The 16806-nt window shown below is 55.3% G+C and overlaps 1 protein-coding gene across 2 annotated transcripts in view; it reads left to right on the plus strand.

Annotated features, from left to right (window-relative positions):
- Positions 1–16806, plus strand: part of ESPNL (espin like) — a 41857-nt gene that overhangs the window by 7502 nt on the left and 17549 nt on the right. For both annotated transcript variants that reach the window (XM_046019863.1, XM_046019864.1), the window contains exons 5-8: positions 6945–7076; positions 13216–13327; positions 14316–14428; positions 15140–15334. In XM_046019863.1, the coding sequence (XP_045875819.1) occupies positions 6945–7076; positions 13216–13327; positions 14316–14428; positions 15140–15334 (552 nt within the window). The remainder of the gene's footprint in view (positions 1–6944; positions 7077–13215; positions 13328–14315; positions 14429–15139; positions 15335–16806) is intronic.

The raw sequence follows: 16806 nt of genomic DNA on the forward strand, positions 1-16806 counted from the left end.
CTTCTGACGGAAATCCTGAATCCACGCAAGAGCCTGAGATCAGCAAGGCCTGGCTGGCACCCCACCCCTCCGCTCCCCCCCATCGGCCGCTGTGTTATTCAAGAGCGAACTAGGATGTCACACTATTTTATCCAGAAATACTTCAGTGGACATCTCCAAGAGATAAGGACCCCCTTTGTTTTTTAACACAGTTTCAAACCATTATCACACCTAACAATAATTCATAGTGAGGTCCTACTATCATCTCCGAGCCAGCCTGCCCAGAGCGTCCAGTATCCACTTCCCTGATCGCACCAGACTCGGAGGCCAAACGGGAACCGCACACTACTGGTTCGTCCGCTGCGTCTGCTAATCCATTCGCAGTTCCAGAAATCTGCTTTGTCCCGGAAGCCTAGGATAATGCTTGCAACTTTAAAAATAAATTCTTTTTTTTTTTTTTAAAGATTTTATTTATTTATTTGACAGAGAGAGATACAAGTAGGCAGAGAGGCAGGCAGAGAGAGTGAGAGGGAAGCAGGCTCCCTGCCGAGCAGAGAGCCCGATGCGGGACTCGATCCCAGGACCGTGAGATCATGACCTGAGCCGAAGGCAGCGGCTTAAACCACTGAGCCACCCAGGCGCCCCTAAAAATAAATTCTTATTTTAGAGTAGTTCAGGATGATTTTAGATTCTAGAACAATCGAGACACTAGTACAGGTAGAGGAACCAGAGACCCACATCCGTTTCCTCCAGCATGAACCACTTAATCAGCATAGTGCATTTGTCACAATTAGTGGACCAAAACTGATACAGTATTACCAATCAAAGCCCATACTTTATTCTGATTTCCTTAGTTTTTTTAAGACTTATTTATTCATTTATTTATTTAGAGAGAGGGTGTGTGCTCAAGAGTGAGCATGAGCAGGGGAGGGAGGGGGAAGGACAAGCAGACTCTGTGCTGAGTGTAGAGCCCAACCTGGGTCTCGATCTCATGACTCCAAGACCATGACCTGAGCCAAAACTGAGTTGGACGCTTAATCTACAAAGCCACCCAGATAAGCCTCGGACTTCCTTAGTTTTTACCTTATGTCTTTTTTCTGCTCCAGAATTCCCTCCAGGATACCACACTTCATGTAGTCTTCAGGTTTCCATAGGCTCCTTAGCTGGGACAGATTCCCCTGATTTTTAGGAATAAAACTTCAGAATAAAGAGCTGGTGTCCCAGCAGCCTCCAAAGGGAGCAATGATTGTTTAACATGTTTTGTTTTACTATATCAACAATCTTTACTCTTTGAATGGTGTGAATTATACCAATTGCTTCCTTTTTAAGTTGAAGTTTAAAAATAAAAATATGTTACATAAAATTTACCCTCCTGGGACAGCTGGGTGGCTCAGTCGGTTAGGTGTCTGCCTTCAGCTCAGGTTATGATCCTGGAGTCCCAGGATCGAGCCCCACATCAGGCTCCCCGCTCAGCAAGGAGTCTGCTTCTCCCTCTGCCCCTCCTGCCTCATGCACTCTCTCTCTCTCTCAAATAAATAAAATCTTTAAAAAAGCCAACTTCTCCTCCTGTTTCTAAGTGTATGGTGCAGTGATGTTCACTATATGCATTGTTATACAGCAGACCTCCCGGCTTTCATCTCTCAAAACTGGAACTCTGTCCCTATAAAACATTTCCCCGCTTCCCTTCCCCAGCCCTGGGAACCCACCTTTCTACTTTCGGTAGAAACTCGAGGAACATCACAAGGGTAGAATCAGATAGCAGTTATCTTTTTGTGACTGGCTTATTTCACTCAGCATTATATCCTCAAGGTTAATCCATGTTGTAGCAGGACACAGGATTTCCTTCCTTTTTAAGGCTGAGTCACATTCCCTTGTGTGGATGGACCCACATTGCCTCTCTTCATTCATCCATCAGGGGACACTTGGATTGCCTTTCGCACTTGGCTGTTGTGGACAGTACCGCAGTGAACATAGGCGGGCAAACATCTCAAGACCTTTCTTTCTACTCTGATTACTTTTAAAAATGTTAAACCACCCTTGCATTCCTGGAGTAAATGCAAACTGCCCGTGATGGATTGTCTCTTCTACATAGCTGAATTTAATAGCTAACTTTTTGTTTGGGATTTTAGATGCAGTGTGTAGTGCTATGTGGTTCTTAAAGTTGTCTGTGCACTGGGAATCTTCAGGACAGGTTTAAAGTATCCAAACACCTGGGTTCCACCTGCCCAGAGATCCTGATTTGATTGGTTCTGGGTGAGGCCCCAGGTATCAGGACTTTTAAAACTCCCCAGGGGATTATGATGTACAATTTCAAGAACTACCTGTGTGAATAGCATTGGCTCAGCAAATCTAGAAAGAATTCATAGAGACAGTGGATCTTACAGAGGTGTGTGAACAGGAGAAGGAGCGGGATTTCTGGCAAGGGAGAGACAACTAGACACAGTCAGCTGCTAGAACAGAAGAGAGAGCAGGAGCCAGGGCTGGCCTTAAGGGGTCACTGGTGACAGCATGGAACTAGGTTTAATGTCGAGTCAAGAGACTGCAGGGAAATCTCGAGAGGAGGGCGTGAGATGCCATGGCTGTTTGGAGAAGGAAGTTGCCAGATGATGGAGTGTGGTCTGGGGCTTTGCTGATGAGGTTGAAAAAGAAACAACAGAAGACAGGTGTAAATAAGACTCTCTCAGGGTTCAGATGGGTGGTTTTAACTCAGTTTTAACTCTAACTTACTGTGGCCGCTAATTCAAGAAGTGAACTTACTACTGAGTATTCTAAGAGTTCCTAGAGGTATTGGGAGCATGACTGCCTCAGTGGGATTTCTGCTCCTATGAGAGGTGCGGGTGAAGGCCTGTTTAATCGTCAGAGTCTCTGACGTCCGGTCATTCACTCTCCTCCATTCAGATACTCACTCTTCTGACACATAGTTATTGAACACACTTGCTTAGGACATGACGGAGGATTCGAGAACCAAGAGCATTTGGTTCTCAACAGGGCAGGACCCTCTGCAGTGGGTGTCGGAAATTTCAGGACTGTTTTTGGTTTTCCAGTGATTGAGGCACCCATGGTGGCGGGGACACAAGGGGACCTGCTATTCCCAAGTGTATATAATTAAGCTTAGAACCTAAATTCAATTGTGTGTATACACACCCCAGTATTTTTCATAGTGTCAATATATGTAAGGCTTTTCCAAGAATGATCCTACTGTACATGGCGAGGGAAGATAGTATTTTGCTTTATTCGCACTTTACCACGAGCCACTCGCTGAGAAAAATGGCATCACCAATGGCAACACCCGTCTTGTGTGTTACTGTCAGATCCGCAGTGACTCGACATGTAGGTACTCTCAGCGATAACTTTTTTTTTTTTTTGACAGAGATCACAAGTAGGCAGAGAGGCAGGCAGAGAGAGAGGAGGAAGCAGGCTCCCTGCGGAGCAGAGAGCCTGATATGGGGCTTGATCCCAGGACCCTGGGATCATGACCTGAGCTGAAGGCAGAGGCTTAACCCACTGAGCCACCCAGGCGCCCCTTTCAGCGATAATTTTTGAAAGTGCTCGTAATCATGACACTCATTCAACTATAAAATGAGCCTGTGTCAAAGATTTTTATTTACCTCATTAATTAAGGAGAAAGCAAGTAATTCATATAACCAAGAGTAAAATAAAACACATATTTCACCAGCAAGGAATAATGACGTGAATTCCCAAATAGATGCAAAACCAGTCAGTACTGACAAGGGAGATCATTGACTGCATTCCACTGCACACATTTTGCATTTAGGCTTTCTCTGGACAAGAGTCATTTATCATATGAACATATTTATTTATTTGAGAGAGAGAGAGAGCATGTGCACATGAGAGCACAAACATGGGGAGGGCAGAGGGAGAAGCAGACTCTCCACGGAGCAGGAAGCCTGCTGTGGGGCTCGATCCCAAGACCCTGGGATCATGGCCTGAGCTGAAGGCAGACACCCAACTGACTGAGCCCCCTGGACATTTTTTTAAAGGATTTTATTTATTTATTTGGGAGAGAGGGAGCAAGAGCATAAGCAGGGAGAGCAGTAGGCAGAGGGAGAGGGAGAAGCAGACTTCTTTCTGAGCAGGGAGCCTGGTGTAGGGCTGGATCCCAGGACCCTGAGATCATGACCTGAGCTGAAGGCAGAGGCTTTAACCCACTGAGCCACCCAGGTGCCCCCCATCCTTCGTTTTTCATGGTCCAGACAGCCGACTTCGTCTTTGGTGCAGCCACACCCAAATACTCACATAGTAACATGCATGTTTTTTAAATTATAAACTATTTTTTTCTCCTTTACATTAGAGCATAATATTTTAAATTTATGTGTGCAGGCAACTTGTGTTATCAATTGTGTTCATGTCAGAAGAGCAAAAGGAGTGTCAGAAAACTTTTGCAAAAAAAGAGGGCATTGGGACTGATGGCAGGGAGGATCCTGGACTAGCTCATCCTTGAGGTGCCTTCAGGCCCTGCGCTGTCCTGGGATGCTCCTCTGTCTCGGGTGTGATGAAGACCACCGGCTCCTAGAGCCACAGCTCTGAATCCAGGCTGCCCCACTTCCTAGCAGGATGACCTTGGGGAGGCTTCCCGTCCTTCTCCGTGCCTCTTGTCATTTTGTGTAGCGCAGGCACAGTAATACACCTCGCAGGGTGAGGGGCTGAACGAGAGGTCCATGTGTCACTCCAGAATGGTGTCGGAAGGACTCACTTCCCCATCTCTTAGACAAGCCTCCAGGGTGTGAGCACAATGGTCCCCAGCAGCCCCCAGATTCCTGTGATGGGCTTAAGCCTTTCAAGGCACAGCCTAGAGGCTAGTGGCAAGGAAGAAGGGAGCAGGAAACCTTGCAGGGTGGGGATGAGGCTGATGGGATCGCACCATTTTTAATGTGTTTTATTTCTGCAGTTAAAAAAAGACATCTGACATTATTGTTTTTCATTCAGTCAAAAAATAAATCCTTATTTGAATTTATCCACAAATGTACTACTTTGTCCTCTTCATTCCTCCTGGCATCTCTGGCCTTCCCTGTGGAATCTCTTCCCCTCAGTCTGAAACCGATGCCTCATATGTTCCCTTAGTGTGGGAGTGTTGCTGGCAAATTCTTTGTTTCGTTTGCCTGTTTTGTTTACCTTTTTATCTTGTGATCACTATTGAAGGGTATTTTTGCTGGGTGTAAAATCGTTGCTTGGAAATTCCCACGTATTTTCCTTTGGTGCTCGGAAAATGTCATTCTTTCATTGCCTGGTGGCTTCTACAAAGAAGTCAGCTGAGAGGAGCCACTGTTTTGGAAGATAATCATTCTTTTTCTTGTCACTTCTAAGGTTTTTCATTTTGTCTTTGCTTTCCTACAGTTTTACTATGGGGATGACGTGAGGCAGATTGCTTTTTACTTCTCCCACTGGGGATTGCTTGAGTGTCTTGAATTTATTTGTGCTTTGGTGTTTCCCTCAGTCCTGTGAAATTCCCAGCCATTATCCCCGCAGATGTGACTTCGGCACCCATTCGGTTTCTCCTCTTTCTGGGTTTACTGCCACAAACGGTATCACAGACAGGTTCTGCTTTCAGCTTTTTGTCTCTCTGTGCTGCATCTGGATGGTGGCTTCTGACTGATTTTCTGCTCACTTGTCCTACAGCTACAGTTTTTCACGTGGTCATTATTTCTATGTTCCTGACCTACTAACTGTCATCGTTTAAATGCACCATGTCTCTTTTCATGGTTGATAATTCCACGCCTAAATTTTCAAGCTTGATTTTTATTCCCTTGAAAATAATAAGCCCAGTTGGGGAGGCTTCCCATCCCAGTTGTGTTCTGTTAGTTCTTGGGTCCTTGTGCGTCTATTTCCTGGTGAGTTGGGTCTTCTGGCTCTTGGTCTGGTATCTTATTTCTTTGGGCTCCTGGCTTTGTCTGACTCTATGCTGGAACTTATATTTGAAAAACAATTTGTGGGAGTCATGTGAGGCCTTGGGTGAAACCTTATTTGCCTCTGCTTGTCAGGCATCCATGGGAATTGTGAGCCCAGGACCTTCCCCCTCCACATTCCAGGCTCCAGGTTCCCTGGGCCACTGGGTGAAGGGAAGCAGAGGGCTGACTGGCTTCTGGTTTACCTTTACTCTGAGGGTAGATCCTTCAGCCTACAGTGCTAAATTGGAACCCTCACCTTTGGAGGGCCCTGGGCTTTTGCTGGTCTCCCTAGTCCTGTGAGGCTGTGCTGTCTGTGCAGAAACACTTCTGAGTGATAGGTTTATCCCTCCAGATTTTCCCTGTCTCCTGAGCTTGGCTTGGTAATTCCTCACTTCCTTTTTGCCTCTTTGATGCTTTAGGAAGGTGACTTTACATTTAATGCATATTTTATGTTGTCCTTGGGGACCTGTTTCTCTAGTCCCTGATGGGACCCATCTGCCCCCTGTTTTGCTTCTAGTACAGTCACCTCGAAGATCTTGGTCATCTGTAATCACTCACCCCCTGCTTACAAATCCCGCAGTGATCAGGCTATCATTCCATCTTCCCATTTCTTCCTGTGAAAATGACACACATACCTCCCAGCGTTGCTCTACGGACACCGGTTCTGCCTTTAGAGCCCGGGGCATGGACTACAAGGGCAGGGTCAGGATCAGGCTGCCCAGCCAGGGTGTCAGCTGTACCACCTACTAGCAGCTGAGCGTCTGGCAGTTCCTGACTGCGGGTGCCTCGGTTCCCATCTGCGACAAGGGTGTGCTGGTGCCTGTGGAGCTTGGCCCTGCTGCTGCCTGGATGGGGCAGCGGTGGGTGGGCCTTGGGGATTCGAGCCCTGGCCCTGCAGTGAACAACAGCAGGGTCTTGGGTAAGTTCCTTAGCTGTTGGTGGCCTCAGTTGCCCACCTGTGAGATGGGACAGCACGGCGCCTGCCCTCCATCACACCTGGTGAATGCTGTGGGCACAAGCAGGTGACGCAGTGGTCACACGTGTGTCCCCTCCCTGCAGTGCTGCCAGACGCTGGTCTCCCACCACGTGGACCCCTCCTTACGGGATGAAGACGGTTACACGGCCGCAGACCTGGCAGAGTACCATGGACACCAGGACTGTGCCCAGTTTCTGCGGGAGACAGCCGGGCCGGTAAGCTTCACAGTGCCCACCCCCCAGCCCTGGAGGCTGGGGTGACAGGGTCCCTGGCTCCCCTGACAGCAAGTTATGGAGAAAGCTCATTATGGACACCAGGTTGGTCCCAGGGAAATGGTCTTGGGCCAGGACCGAGCCAGTGCTGTCAAGTCAGCTGGCCCAGTTCTGGGCTGTGACAGGGATCATGACAGAACCATGATGGGGCCGCAGCAGGAGCTGTGACGAGCCGTGGCAGGGTTCGTGACAGAGGCTGGGACAGGGGCTGTGACAGAGGCTGGGACAGGGGGCATAATAGGGGTGTGACAGGGGTCCTGACTGGGGATGTGACAGGAGTTATGACAGAGGATGTGACAGGGCTATGACTGGGACTGTGGCAGAAACCATGACTGGGACTGTGACAGGGCTGTGACTGGGGCTGTGATGAGGCTGAGACAAGGGCCGTGACAGAGGCTGGGACAGGGGGCATGACTAGGACCATGACAGGGACCATGACTGGGACTGTGACAGGGGCTATGACTAGGGCTGTCACAAGGACCATGGCAGGGGCTATGACTGGGGCTGTGACAGGGACCGTGACTGGGACTATGACAGGGACCATGACTGGGGCTGTGACAGGGGCCCTGACTGGGGCTCCCATAGGGGCAGTGGCAGGGGTCAAGACAAGGGGCATGGTCATGACTGGGCCAGGCTATGGCAGGGAACAGGGCTGGCCTGTGGCTGGACCATGGCTGGGGCGCCTGTGGGGTGACACTGTGAAACTGAGGTTACCCCGGGGGTGGGAGCAGGGCTCTGAGTCACATGGCCGTCCAGAAGGCAGCAAGTTCCAGTCCCGTGCTCCCACCTGGGTGTGGCCCTCGTGGCTTACTCCTTGCTGAGATATTTCCCATCCACAAGGACAAGAATCCCATCCGCCCTGCTGTCCCCAGCCCCCTGTGCACGACAGGCCACAGCATGTGCTGAATGGAGAGGATCCATGGGCGTGTGAGCAAGTAAAGGAACACAGACACGTGGGCAGGTAGATGGGTGTTCTCGTGGGTGATGTCAGCACTGTGGTCTGCATAGAACCAGGATCCCCAGCGCCCTCCCACCCATCCCTGTCCCCAATCCACGTCCGAGGCAGCTGCTATGACAAATTAGTCCCAACCGGCCACAGCCGGTTTAGTGGCCACCCTTTTGGAAAATGCCCCTGGGATCATGTGGCCCCATTTCCAGGTGAGAGCACCAAGGTCCAGGGACATGATGCTCCCCCATGCCAGGTCTCACCGAGGGGTTCCTGCGCCTCGTTTGCCCTCATGAGCATCCCGGGCCAACTGAGGCAGAGCTGCAGTCCTCTGTGGTCCTGGGCCTGTGGGATGATCCTTCCCCTGCCCCCTGCCTCCCAGCCTGCTGCGGCCTGGGGCCTGATGTCGTGGTCTAAGAACTGAGGACTGCCCTAACTGCTGGAAGTCATTTCTTTATGACACGATTTATGTATGTACAAGACGTTCCATTGGTTACTGTTTGGTAAAAGGTTGTCTTTTGGGCTCGGGTGTGAGGAGTTTGTGGGACTGGACAGGTTCCTGGTGTAGCGGGCAGAGCTCCACAGTCTACAGGGTGGGAATGTCCTGGCCACCTGGGTCCCTCCTGGCCCCTCAGTGGTCCCTGTGGCCGACCTGGAAGCTGAGATCAGGAAGGGGGTGGGCATGGCCCTGCTGCCAGGGGGTAGGTCCCGGCCAGTCCCCAGCCTAGCCACTCCTGGGCCTCCTGTCCGGGCAGCGTCTCTGACCTCAGCCCTCCATTCCCAGGCCTCGGCACATCCGTCAGAACATTTTGACCACTTGGCCCAGCTTGAGCGCCCAGGGGTGGGGTTCTGGGTGTTCTCCCGACGGCCCTGGGGCCGTGGAGAAGCAGCCCATCTGGGATTGTCCTCGCTGTGTCCCTGGTGTTGCCATAGGATCTGAGGCAGAATTCTGTTCTCTCAGGACTCCCCAGCTCCCCAGCCTGTGACCAGCAGGTCCCAGCCCATCCACAAAGCCCTGGTTTTTGAGGCTTGTTGCTGTGTCTGCAGAGAGCTTGGGGAGCCCATGTGGGATTTGGGGTTAGGCCTGGAGCCTCCCTTCTTCCCTCAGTGAGCGCCCAGGGCAGCAGGGGTTGTGGGTCCCCCCCAAGCCACCTGCCTCACATGCAGACTTGGCTCAGCGGGAGGGCGGGGTGTCAGTTGTGGGCCCCGGCGCTGGGGAGGGGGGTGCCAGGTGCCTTATGCAATATTGATGGAAACGTAATATCCAGAGGTCGCCGCGCCGGCTTCTTCCCACGCCAGGCTCAGGGGAGGTGGTGGAAGACATACAGGGCGGCCGCACCTGCCCCTGGGAGCTGTGGGTCTCAGGAGAGGTGGCCTGGGGAGCCAGGCTGTGCCTGTGGGAGGCGCCCCCTCAGCCACTGGGTTGCCGGCCCGGGGAGGCCAGGCCCTGCCTCAGTCCAGCTGCCGGGTCTTCCAGCTACCTGGCCCTCAGGCCCCCTCTGCACAACGAAGGGTTGGGCCTCTCTGACGGGTGGGCTCCTGGCTGCAGGGCCCCAGGCTTGAGTGAGGTCCTGCCAGATGGTGGCATTTGGGAACAGCAGCCCTTGCTGGCGAGCCCAACCATCCAAACAGGCGTGGGGCGGGGCAGCCCCTCATCCCCCACAGTAGCACCGGCCCATCCTATTGGCCCTGGCCCTGTACTTGCACCCACCAGAGCTGGAGAGGCTCTTCCTGGCTGGTGAGGTCGCGGCATCTCCAAGCCTCAGTTTCTCATCTGTGAAACAGGAGGGATGAGTGGTGGCGGGAGATGCTCCTGAGGCCTCCAGCGGGTGCTCATTCCCTCCCCGAGGTCACAAGGGCTCCAAGACCCTTTCATCTTTGCTGCGAAACTGAGGCCCAGAGAGGGCAAGAGACTCTCCCGGGGCAGCCTCCTCTCCAGCGAGGGGTGGGGCCTGGCGGTGCCGCCAGTAATTGAATCTCAGCCGTGGTGACCGGTGTCCGGCGCCCATCTGTGGGTCATGATTTTCTCAGCCCGGGTGGCATTACAGGCCTGTAACCCGGCTCGCCACAGCTGTCCTCGATGTATAATGCATGGCAGACCCAGCATTGCTCAAATCTCACCAAAACACAGGAAAGGAGATGGCAGGCCCCGGAAAGGGCCGAGCCAACCACTGACCTCAGGGCAATTGCCTGATTTGGGGGTGGGGCGTGTGTCCAACCGTCAGGACCCAGAGGTCAGAGCCCCACATCTGAGCCCCTTCAGCTACTTGCAGACTTGGTTAGTGTCAGGATGTGACTTCTCCCGGCACCAGGGAAACAGCACAGCAGACCGGGCCCCGGTAGAGCTCCAAGGTGAGAACATGCCGATAAGGTGTGAGCCCCCCACGCTGGCCCGTAAGGCACCTTCCGTAATTCGTCATCTTCTTGACTTACAGGAGGGGAAACCAAGGCCCCGGGTGTGACTTCCCTCATTTCTCCTTGGAGGTGGGGGAGGGTGCGGCTGGGGCCAGGAGAGTGACACGAGGTCCCCCAGGCTGCGGGTGCAGCACTGGGGTCCAAGTCCATTCCTTTGCGCTCCAAACCAACTTCCTGTGCTCTGGTGGGGGAGGGGAGCTTCTTGTCCCTAACCCCAAGAGCCGACTCCTTTAGGGATAGGGGTAGGAGATAGCAGGGAGAGGCCCCAGGCTCCAGGGTCTGACTTGGCCCTGCTTAAAGCACGTAAGCCAGCCAAGGTCTGTGTCATGGATGCTGGAAGAAGACACTATTGTCCAAGACCACTGCAGAGAGCAAGTGTCATGTTTGCTGGGATCCCCTTGCCCCCCCCAGGTCCCTGCATAATCCGATATGGATACAGATGGCTACTGTGCCCACAGGAGTTTGGTGTCACGGCTGAGCACCCCTGAGCTTGGGGAACCCCCATTTTACAGTGAGCAGTGAGATCCCTCTGGGTCCCTCCCTCCAGATGCAGCCCTGAGAAATGGCCACATAAAGAGCAGCCAGGGTTTTGCATCCTCAATAGGAGTGCAAGAAACCCAACCAGTGTCAGGGCCTCCCCCTCAGCATTCTCCTCCACTGCTCCAAGGAGCAGTGATTCAAGGGGTTCCTGGAGCAAGGACTGGGGGTCTCAAATAAGATTCTGATCCCAGCTCTCCCCACGTCCCAGCACGCCTTGGTTTCCCTGTCTGTGCCCTTGGAGCTACTCTGGGGCTGGAGGTACAGTACTGGGGCTTTCCTCTGGCTAGCTTCTCCCTCTCCCATGACCCAGGGATCTCAAGCCTCGCCCGCAACCCCAGAGGGTCTGCTCCCCTGGCCCCTGCCCCATGGAGGGTTAAGGTGCCATGGTAAAGGATCCGGCACCCAGCCCTAAGCCCGCCTGGCCACCTGATACCTCAGTCTTCAAATATTAATGCGACGCCTCCCGCTCCTGGGGGCGGCAGTTGGGACAGCCCTGAGAGCCCAGTACTGTGGTAGCTCCCTGTGCTCAGCCCAGCCCCTGCCTCTGTGGGTCGCTCCCGGGCCGGGGGCCGGCAGACACTCCCCCACCCATGGAGCACCGGGGCTCCTGGGCTTTCCACCGGATTCCTGGAAACTGACATGTGAGGTGCGTGGTGGCCGGCAGACGGGGCTTCAGGCTGTGTTCCTTTCCAGTGGCCATGGTGGGCGGAGGGTCCTGGGTAGGGGAGCAATTGAGGGGCTGGAGGCAGCGGGTGCATGTCAGGGGTTCTCCTGAGCGTGCCCCCAAGCTCAGGGAGCTCCCTAAGATCTGTGCCTCCTTGCTGGGAGGTGGGACTGAGCGCGGGGACACTCAGGGTGGCCGAGTGGTTTGCCCCAGCAGGACTGGCCACAGCACACGCTGGGCTTCTTATTGCAAAATGTTGAAGCACTTTAATGCAGAAAGAGCAGAGCAGGAAACTGAGTGACAGCATGGTCCCAGTCCCAGGCCAGGCAGCCATGTCCTTCTCAGGGCTCTCTCCAGCACCAGCCTGGAGGCCTATCCCCCCTCTGCTGCCCACAGCAAGGAGGGGTGAGGAACTGCCCTCTGACAGCCAGGCCAGGGTGCTCCGACGGCGGGCAGCGGTGGCCCTGCAAACTGGAGAGGCGCGCGGGGACAGCCCTGCGGGAGAAGGGCATCACGGTGACAGCAGGGGAGCAGAGAGCATGGGAGTCTGCCCTCCGAGATGCACTGGGCCCGACTTCAACTTTCAGCTTTCAGCCAAAAAGTGACAAGCCTGGCTCTGGTGTCGTCCTGGAGAATTTCTCTGCTACATGCGGTAGGACACGAAGAGATGAGTGCAGTCCCGCGGCTCAAAGCCCCTGCTTGCTAGGTCAGCCGGGCCAGAAGTCTTGGCTTCGGGTGGTCAGTCCCCAGAGCTGAGGCTGCTCAGGGTGAGCTGGGGACATGCGTCCAGGTCCAGGGCTCCTCCTGGCTGCAACCAGTGTCCCCGGGGAGGCAGGAGAGGTGGCCACAGTCAGGTCTGTGCCTTGCCCTGGGGGTGGGGCAGGGTGCAGGGGTGAGTTCTGGGGGTCTCTGCAGTGCCGGGGGACCGATCTTGGTGATCTCTGTTTCCCAGTGGCTTTGGGGAGGGAGCTGGCCTGGACACTGCCTGGTGGGTCCTGGCACAGCACCGGGCTCTGAGGTGTGGCCACAGCCACACGGGCCCTGCTTGTGTGTCTGAGAAGTGTTCCTGATGCCTCACGATGCTCCCTCCCTGCTCCTCCCGGGAGAGCAAGGGAGGGCTGTGGACGTGCACGAGTGTGTATGTGTGTGTGCATGCATGTGTGTATGCGTGTGCACATGCACACATGTGTTATATCCATTACACATGTGTATACATGCATGCATGGGTGGGTGTGTGATGGGTGCACATGTGTCTCATAAGGCCAGAGAGAAATCAACCAAGCTGACACCGGCCCCGGCCCAGCACCTCCAAAGCCTGGGAGCCAGGCCCTTAGATAAAGGGTGCAGTTCCCTGGCAGTGGTGTCGATGGCAGCTTTCCACTCCCCACCCCACCCCCTGGGGAGACTGGGCCAGGGCTAGCCTGCTCCGTGCCCTTCCCACCGCCCCGGCGGGATTGCTGGTGACCCATGCCAAGGCCCATCTGGGCCTCCTGCTGACCGGGTCCCTCTGCCCCCAGGTGCCGCTCCTGATGACACCACCGCCGCCTCCATTCCCCCCTCCTCCGCTGTCCGCTGCAAGGCACTCCCAAGAGGAAGGAACAAGGGGCTCAGGTCTCAGGAACCCCACCTGTGAGTACACGTCTCCAGGGAAGACTGGCCTGGACCATGGAGGGCAGGAGTGGGTGCTGCTGCCCTCAGCTCAGAGGTCCTTCGAGGGGGTGGGTTGCAGGAGCAGCTGACTCCAGGCGCTGGGTGTGCCACATGGTGAGGACAGATTTGGAGCCATCCTTTCTGTCTCCCAGGCCCAGCTGCTTCCACATTTCCTTCATTGCCCTGGTTGCTTCTTTAAAGTGAGGATCAACATTTTCCATGACACATGCTTGTAATTACAAATCAGTGGTCCCCTGCTCCGCCCTCCAGGTCCCTGTGTGAGCTCCCAGCCCCCAGGGCCTGGCTGTCCTGCCTGTGTGATCCTTGGCAGCCTGGTCCCCTCTCCGGGCTTCAGCTTATCCAGAGGTAAATCTCAAAGGTCAGGTCTTTGGGGCCTGGGGCTCTTCTGGGTCTGCTGCTGCTGGTCAGAGAGCCCAGCAGGTGGAGCATCTGCGGGCTAGCCGAGGCAGGCATGGACTCTTAAGGATTTGGGACCATTTTAGCAAAATGAAATAGAATAGCATGAAAAATATCAGCAGTCCCCATATTCGTGAAAGTAAGCCCCGCTTCGTGGCACAGGTGTGTGTGTGCATGTGTGTGTATGATGCGGGGTGTGTTTCTTGGTTGGGGTGTGGTCCTGGGGAGGGTCAGGAAGAGGAGAGTTCTGATCTTTAGCAGTCTGATGGGGCTGCGTTAGGTCCCCAGACGGCCCCACCCTCTGCCCTTGCCAGGTCAACGGGGGGCGGGGGGGGTACAGATAAACCGCAGGCGCCCAGAGATGCTGGGCAATAAATCAGTGTCCCGCGTCCTAGGCCATTTGTTGGGGGACTGGCTGGGTCTTTGGCTCCAAATCTAGTGGTCCTTCCAGAAGGCCGGTTCTGTACCAGGTCCAGGGTTTTCTCCTCTCACCCCCCTGCCTTCTCAGAGTCTGGGAAGCCCCCTGACTCTGCTTCCCTTCCCCCAGCAGTGGTGACTCCCAGCCCAGCCTGGCCTGGCCAGCCTGACCAGCCTCTTTTGAGGGAGCAGACAATCTGGGCAGCTCCCCCACGGGTCACCACCAGCACCATGGCCGTCCCCACGGTATGCCTCCCATCTCCATACCCCTGTGTCCCCGTCTCCCCAACCAACCTGCAAAACCCAGCTGGCCTCTCATCAGAGTCCTATGTGTACCCAGGCCAGGTCACTTCTGGGGCAGAGATGCAGTTGTCCATGGGTGGGTGGGCCTGGGGGCTGCTGCCCTCCTTCCTCAGGGTCTCCCACCCAGCCTAGGACCCACTGGAGAAGGCCGGATCCTCTTTCTCCTTTTCTTTCTGGGCATGAGGCCATTATAAATCCAACCCACCCTTTCCTTGAATGGTTCCCGGGAACTCTCAGCCCCTGAGAGGTTCTGTGCAAGTTTGGGAAGTGCTGCATGGTGCTGCCTCTCTTGGAGAGTTACAGAGCACATGTTAAAGGCTCTGACAAGTCCTGCGGTTCAGAATTGGCCATCAGACTTTCTCTATGTAACTGTACCCCAAGCGAGTTTGTGCATCCGCGGTGCAACCTCCTCTCTGCCTTGTACAGAAGAGGGGAGGAATCTGGTTGTCTCTCCCAGCCATCGATCCCCCCTGCACATACCTGGATCCCACAGTGGACACCGGTGATCCCTGCCTTCAGAGGCCAACGCTTACCAGGCTGGGTCTCCCGGTCCCTCCCTGGCCTACCCCCCACCCCTCCTCCCCTGAGGTCCTCCCCACCGATGCTGGGCAGAATCTCCTCCGGGCCCTGAATGACCACCCCCAGTCTGCACAGGGAGAGGAGATGGCGGCGGGAGACGTCCCGAACTGCCTGGTGGCGCTGCAGCTGGACAGGCTGCCCTCGGGCGACCTCGACGGCCTGGTGCCCACGCAGGACGAGCACGGCCGGCCCATCCCCGAGTGGAAGCGGCAAGTGATGGTGCGGAAGCTGCAGGCGCGCCTGGGCGAGGAGCCGGCGCCCCCGGTCCAGGTGGGGCGGGGCAGGGCACGGCGGGGCGGGAGGGGGGCGGGGCCCTGCGGGAGAGGGGCGGGGCCCGGTGGGGCAGGGAAGGGCGGGGCTAGGTGGGAATGGGGCGGAGTGCTGCCGCTGGGTAGAGCGGAGGCTGGGCGGAGGGCTTTGTCCTGGCAAGTAGACCTGGAAGGTGGGGTACCTGGGCCCACACCTCGAGTCTGGACACCCGGGCACCCCATCGCGTGCCCCTCTGTGGCCCCAGCTTCCTCCTCTGGGAGACCATGAAGGGGAACCAGATCTGGAAGCTGGGCGCCTCCTCACCCACCACCCCTCATCCCCACCCGCCGTCAGAGGTGGTCCATCCACTTGCTCTTTTGTCTTAACTATTTTCATCCCACCTCTACCTCGTGCCAGGCCCCGTGCTAGGCAGTGAAGGGGACCGGCCCTGCCCTCCCAGCCCTTACATTCCAGCAGGAAAGACAGGGGGACTTGGCAACCGCACTGGGTGTGTGCGGGAGGGCCAGGTGATTCCAGGCGCCAGGGAGAGAAGCAGAGGGAACAAAGGGGAGCAAGGATTCCATGTGTGTGCTCAGGGGCAGCTTCTCTGGGGCGGGGACATTGAGCGGGGGCCAGAAAGTAATGAGAGAGGAACGCTGTGAGAATCTGGGACAAGTGATTCTAATCGGAGAAAACAAGTTCAAAGGTCCTAAGGCATGCATAGGCTGGTACCTTAGAGTGGAGTGAATGAGGTATGATGGGCAGAGGTGAGGTCAGAGAGGAAAGGACTGCTCACCATCAGGCTCCTGGGGAGCCTTTGGGAATCTGAGCAGAGAAGCTGTGATTTGTCATGGGTGGTCACAGGCTTCCTCTAGCTGCTGCGGGATGTAGAGGGATAGGATTTTGTCTGAATGGTGAGTGTCCTACTGGGTCCCAGCTGGCCTGTCCCACACAATCATGCCAGCCACCTGTGACCATTGAAGTTAATTAAAATGAAAGAAAAGTCAAACTCCTGCTCCTCAGTTACACAAGCCACATTTCGTTTCTGTAGCCACGGGTGGCTGATGACTACGTGTCATTCACCATCCAGCGTGCATCTCAGCCTGGCCAAAGGCTTCATCCCTGTGCAGCAACATGCCCTTGGGTCTGCTGGGCCAAGGAATCAGAACTTACCAGGGCAGAGCAGGGCCTCTGAGTGAGCAGGTGGAGGCTTGGGCTCTGCCGTGGTGAACTGGGGCCTCTCCCTCAGGGGGCTCTGAGCTATAATCAATCAGGCTGGCACAGAGCCTCAGCCCAGAGGGAACCCAGCGCAGGGTTCCTCTGTGTCTGCCTCAGAGGCCGTGGGCACTGGGGGGGGAGGGGGGGCAGGCCTGGATCCTGGTACCAGGCCAGGAGAACCCAGAGCAGAGTGGGAGAAGCTGCCCTGTTTGGCCTCAGCTACCCAACCACAGAAGGCTCTGGAGCTTGGTGGGAGGGCCTAGGAGGGCCTGGGA

Source organism: Meles meles, chromosome 9 (assembly GCF_922984935.1).
Source record: "Meles meles chromosome 9, mMelMel3.1 paternal haplotype, whole genome shotgun sequence".
In the NCBI taxonomy this organism is placed as follows: Eukaryota; Metazoa; Chordata; class Mammalia; order Carnivora; family Mustelidae; genus Meles; species Meles meles.